Source organism: Charadrius vociferus, unplaced genomic scaffold, assembly GCF_000708025.1.
Source record: "Charadrius vociferus isolate BGI_N301 unplaced genomic scaffold, ASM70802v2 scaffold414, whole genome shotgun sequence".
Taxonomy (NCBI): domain Eukaryota; kingdom Metazoa; phylum Chordata; class Aves; order Charadriiformes; family Charadriidae; genus Charadrius; species Charadrius vociferus.
Genome location: NW_009648079.1, coordinates 2909763 through 2915762, shown reverse-complemented (window position 1 = coordinate 2915762; position 6000 = coordinate 2909763). Strand labels below are relative to the sequence as shown.

At 35.4% G+C, this 6000-nt stretch overlaps 1 protein-coding gene across 1 annotated transcript in view; it reads right to left on the bottom strand.

Annotated features, from left to right (window-relative positions):
* ROBO2 (roundabout, axon guidance receptor, homolog 2 (Drosophila)) overlaps positions 1–6000 on the bottom strand; it is a gene marked incomplete at its 5' end in the record, with an annotated part of 419210 nt that overhangs the window by 91930 nt on the left and 321280 nt on the right. The window contains one exon of the mRNA XM_009883862.1: positions 182–387. Coding sequence (XP_009882164.1) covers positions 182–387 — 206 coding nt within the window. The remainder of the gene's footprint in view (positions 1–181; positions 388–6000) is intronic.

Genomic DNA, 6000 nt, shown 5'->3' with positions numbered 1-6000 from the left:
TACACAATGTCAAAGAATGAAATATGATGTGGACTTGGTGAGAATTTCATAGCAAAAAGGACAATTAAGTTAATATTGAAGACAACAGACAGTAAAACAGTAGAGCTGTTTGAGACACACACCGACAGCTCAACGCTAGCCACATATCACTTGTAGTACTTCTTTTTTTATCGCTACTCACCCGCAGAGTTTTAATCTGAAGCGTCCCCTGATCCTGTATGGATGTTCGAGGGTCTCTGCCCAGGAAGGTGAATCCTTCTTTTAACCAGCTGATGACAGGAAGGGGGTCGCCGGTTGCCTTGCACTTCAGCAAAGCTGTCCCATCCACTGCCAGAGTCTGATTGACCGGCCCCTGGAGGATGATGGGTGGAGGCCTATCTGTCAAGACTAAACAGTGACACACGCATCAGCGTCCACACCTTTAATGATCCTCTGCTGCAGTTAGCCCTTTCTTTGACACAGTACCAGTTTTACCAGACTAGTTTAAGTTAGCCTCTAAAAGGCTAAAAACATTGGTTTGGAAGACCCACAGATACATGTTAAAAATTAACTGGTATATTTGTAAAGCATTTTTGTAAGAATTTTATTTCACCACTGCGAGATAACATCCAGATATGTAAAATTCTGTTAGCAAAGATCACTAGACTCATTTGATTAAGACAGGATGAAAATTAAGACCTTGATCCAGAAAAGAACTGAGGTATATCTCTTATTTCTTCCAATTTAGGAAAGCACTTAAAGTACATGTTCAATGTCACGTTAAGATGTGCTTAATTGCTTACCTGATTTAGTGCCTAAAACAAAAAATCTGTTAAAGTTCAAAGTGAAACACCATAGCCGTACCAACCACATCCCGCATTCACACTCGACTTGCAAGTTTTCATCGGCAAAAATATTTAACAATAATACAAAACATTTTCATAATCTCAGTGATCTAAATGACTGTACCATGCTTCCCAGTGGAGAAAAATTCAAACTCAATCAAGGCATTTAACAGCTTACTTATCAAATCATTTCATCACCTTTTAAAGCTGTGAGCTCTCTTAATTCCACCCACCCCCCCATAATTTACATTTGCATACTTGAAATACTGCTTAAAGGAGTCCATAACCAGTGAGCGAATGCACGGCTGCATATAAACCTCATTCCGTGACCAGTGGGATATCTTGAAGTTGAGGAAGACCAATTTTTCAGAAATAATTCTGCTGTTGAACCTTTTCTCTGAGCCATCTGTTAAGCAGCAAAATATAATTCTTTGTTTTGAAAGAATGTGTTTATATGAAATGAACGTGAAATCCTTGAATATAACAAGGCTATGACTTCTGCATAAAATCAGTATAACAGAACTGAGAATTCATTTTTATATATTTACCTGCCATGCTGCTGCTGTTTTAAATCTTTGAACAACTGAACAATTACATGATTGGTATTAAATACTGTAACAGGCAGGATTAGCTCCGAAACCAGTGTAAGTTAGCCTGCCTCCACTAATGTCAATTAAGTTTGACTCATTTATTCTAGCTGAGAAATCAGTTCATTATAGTCCATACACAACACCTGACTAACAATGAAGTGAAAATAAATTATTGTGAAGCAATATGGTTTCTGTCATGTTTGAGCTGTTTGAGATGCAGACCTCTGGAACCTTCAACAGATCCAAAGCACTTTCATTACATAATTTAATAAATTAAAAATATTAGAGAGATGTTAGTGGTACATTTTATATCTAAAATAATTGTTTCTGAAATTGTATTGTTGCAAAAATACTAAGTACCTTCTTTTCTTAACAATGTACACAAAGGATAGAATTGTTAGTAGCACCTTGGAGTATGAATTCATCACATTTATTGAAATTGAAACTGAAAGTAGAAAGCCAATACAGATTATTTATTAACAACAGAATGCAAAAATTATTTTGGAAATTCTGAAATACCACCCACTGAACGCAGAGATAGGACAGAAAACATGATATTACAAGAAAAGAGAAAATGTATTGCATTTTCACTTTGATATGAATTTTTTTTATTTTAATAAGGTTCGTTTTGACCACACAGTTCAGCCATGTGGTGAAATAAAAATTGATCTCAGCTCATATGTACTGTCAGCATACCTGCAGCATGAATATGTTGAAACGAAAATTTAGCTGTGTAAGATTTCGTTTACATTTAATGTAAAACAGCAAATCCCAGTTTTCTAGGTAGCTAAAACTAAAAATAATTACTTAACGTGCTAGCTGTTCCATTGCAGTTTTTTGCTGCATCTAATTGCCTTTCATATGTGTAGCAATGTAGGTATTTTCAAAATCTACTGCATTACAGATATTGTTCTTTGGCATGTAATTAGTTTTTTTACAGCCCAAATGAGGAGCTCATAATCCTTTAAATAGCTCTGATCAATAGTGTAATTGAAAGTCTCCTGGCCAGAAGGAATCTTCATTTTCAAGGGTGTTATGGGTGAAAGACCACTACAGGTTTCCATGACACTAAGGCTAAAGGTTAAATGAACACTTAGGGTTTCCACTGATCTGTGAACGACTGTATTGTCTTCACAAGTATGACTTGTAAATCTTCTCTAAAATGTGTATATGTGCTTGTATTCCTACTACACAGGTCTCCAATACACGGATTCAAAACTCGGTTAGAGGTTGAAAAAGATATATCAGAAGAATTCTAAGGTACAGAAAGATAATGAAAAACATCCACAAAAAGGGGTTTTGTTAGTTTCTTTTACAACATTTTAATTTTTTAATTTAAATTTTATATTGTTCTCCCTAGCAGGAAATGCTTATATCCATTCCACAGAAACATTCTGTGTGGCTAACATATATTTGCATAGTAAAATAGAAGTTGATTTCAAAATTAATTTAATTTTTAAAAATGGTTTTGAAACTATTTGTCAGTAACCCTATATTCATGTATTCTGGTAACTGAAAAATTATCAGAGTCCTTTTGTGATAAAATGCAGCTTAAATTTTGAGCAGAGTATCAGAAAAGAACAAATTATATTCATTAATGAACAGTTTATTCACTACAAATGCAACTTGGATCAACAGAAATCATGTTTAAATTTGGGTGGGATTTGGTCAAATTACAACAGGAAATTAAACAAGAGAACAACAAAATGAAGTCTTTACTTTGGCACTTCCAAAATCAACATTTCAAAAGTTTTCCTGGTGAATTAATGGGGAAAATCAAGCACAAGTCACAAAATTCTCATGATGAACACTAGCATGATAGGGCAGGGTGCTCTCCTGAGAGGTGGAAAAGCAGAGACCAGCCCCTCTTCTCTCTTTTTTTTTTTTGAGGAAGTGCTTCACAGGAGGCTGTGAAGTTCTGAATTTCTCCTGTTTGAAACTATATCACACTCACTAAAAAACATGTAATATACATTTAATCAGGGACAGGAATCACAGTGGACAGATTTGCAGATGAGTAAACTTTGAGTGATACTAAATTCTTCCAGGAGGATTTGAGAGAGACATATCCCAGAATATTCAATAGACTTATAGTCAAAAAATAGCAGAGGAGTTTGGAAAAATGCCTTAAGTGTCTATTCCAAATCAGTGGAGAGGGAGCTGTTGAGGTATGCTGCCAACTCCTTCTCTTTTTCTTTTTTTTTTTTTATTTTTAGACAACTGTTCTGATTTCTCCTTATAGGTCCAGCCTTTTGCTTTCATTCAAAAGGCCAGAAATGTGATCTTTTTAATTAATTGAATACACTAAACCATTTCATTCTTATGTTGCCATCCACCAGGGGAGGTTAAGCTTGCTCCTCCATTCCAATGCTGACCCTAAACTCCAGCTGCTGGGTAAATTAGCATTGGTAGGCTGATCCTACAGTTGAGCACACAGTGGGCAAAATTTTTCATAATAAATATAATGATGACTAGATCAGGAGAAACTGAGATCTTCTCAAAAATACTGTGTGCTCGATGGATAAATTTATGGAATAAATTACTAATTGTAAACTGTTCTTTTTATCTTGAGCACAGACATAAATGGAAGCATTTGGTTTATTTGCATGAGCTGTCATTTTAAGACCGTGAGCTGCATATTCACTTCTTGAGTTTGAAAGGATTGCTAAGATTGTCTCAATTTTTAAAATGATTTTGCTTTTCCAGATGTGCGTTAGACAGTGGATTGTATGATAGCCTTTCAAGAAAATACAAGATTTGAATTTCAAATACACTGAAGGCTCTTAGCACAGTCCATAATCAGCAAAATTATCACTCAACTCAGCACATTTCATCACAGCTAGTAATCTCTTCTCATGTGAACACTTGAGTTAAAAATATTTCCAGTAAAGACTTGTAAGTGCAAAAATGTAACAACTGAAACACTGCTATATATGGTATAATTAAGCACTTGTTTTTCTGCACATGACATATGTTTTCATTCTGTATTGGAACTTCAATTGGATCTAAATTACTCTGGATCAAACAAAAATGTGTTCAAAATGAAAAAGATGGCTCGCCACTATTATTAAATCATTAACCAAACAGAAAAATTCTGGGCTATGAAGTAAAACTGAAATCACCAGCCAAAAATTAGAACGCTAATGCTTAAGTATATAGCTAGCATGCACAGTGTTTATCTTTTATTATATTTTTAAAACCATTAAATTAGATTTCCCTACTGATAAAAATCATTAGCTTCCATAACTCCTGCTCAGCATCAACCAAAACAGATTATTTAGACATTTATGGTTAACTTCCTCACTGAAAGCAATTAAAAAAAAAATCTGTGATCTAATGGTACATTTATTTATATAATCTCAGTTCCACGATATTGTTCTGGCACTTTTCTCCTGACCTCACCTGCCCTTTGACTCAAGGATGAAATGGTATTTCTATAAAGCAACCTTGTATTATTTCATAATGATCGTGCTGACAGTGGGTTCTGGAAAGCGTTTGAAGAACGCAGGCTTTGCATTCCTTGAGCAGCAGAGCCACCATCTAATGCTTTCTCTAGCAATGTGGAATGCACACTGCCTTTAATCAGAATTAATTGTAGTTGAGTTTGCATTTTTAGCAGGGACGCCTTTGTAAGCTTTCTGTTGGCTTGTTAAATAAACTAACGAAAATTCCAAAGAGGTCATTAGGATTTATTATTTTCCCCCTCCCCCGCCAAGAAATAGATAAAGATGGACCACGGGCCTTGTCTGTCAACAGGAAGAATTTCTCATCACTAATATCCTTGAACCTGATTTGATCCTTTCGGCCCCTGTTGCAGTAAATCTGTACAGCATCAGCAGGTGCAACCATTAACAGCTCAATGTCTTCTTAGCCAATGTTTGTGTGTTCTATTTATTCCAATCACAGTCACGGCACTGAATCAGGCAGTGCTATGGACAGATATTAAAAAATACTGCCTTTCCATTAATTTTAAATGACCTTTTAATCTACATTTAAATTTGAATTGAATGAAAATGCATCATTTTGTCAGAGACCATGGACTTAAAGAGACTGCAGAGCGAAGGTTAGCCTTTAGTCTCCAGAAACTACTTTACAGAAAAGCAATGTGCTTGTAAAGATGCAGGGATAAGGCAGAAATTATCTCCCCTTGTCATAAAAATATAGACAGCTTTTGGAAAACAAAGAAAAGGCATCAAATTAATGCTCAGACCTCTATAACATGAGCCTGAACCTCTCTACCTGTCACTTGTGATGAATATGTTCATGTGAAAAGCCAGATTATTCAGAATTAGACATCTTTTCAAACTTTCACGATGCAGGCAGGTCTCTAAGGGAACAGTAAAAGTAGACCTCTGCATATAACAACAGTTTTAATGGCAAAAATTCATCAAAGTCTGTCAGGAGATATTTAATGAGTCAGTTAAGATAAAGAATAATGATGTTGGGGAACGCCAGAATCTCCTAGCATAAGAGGAATTCTGTTGTTTTCTTCACTAACATTAAAGGATGCAAACTGCCTTCTACCCACAATGGGATGAAGAGGGTTATCAGCAGGATTCCTGACATATGAAAAGGATTCATGTTTG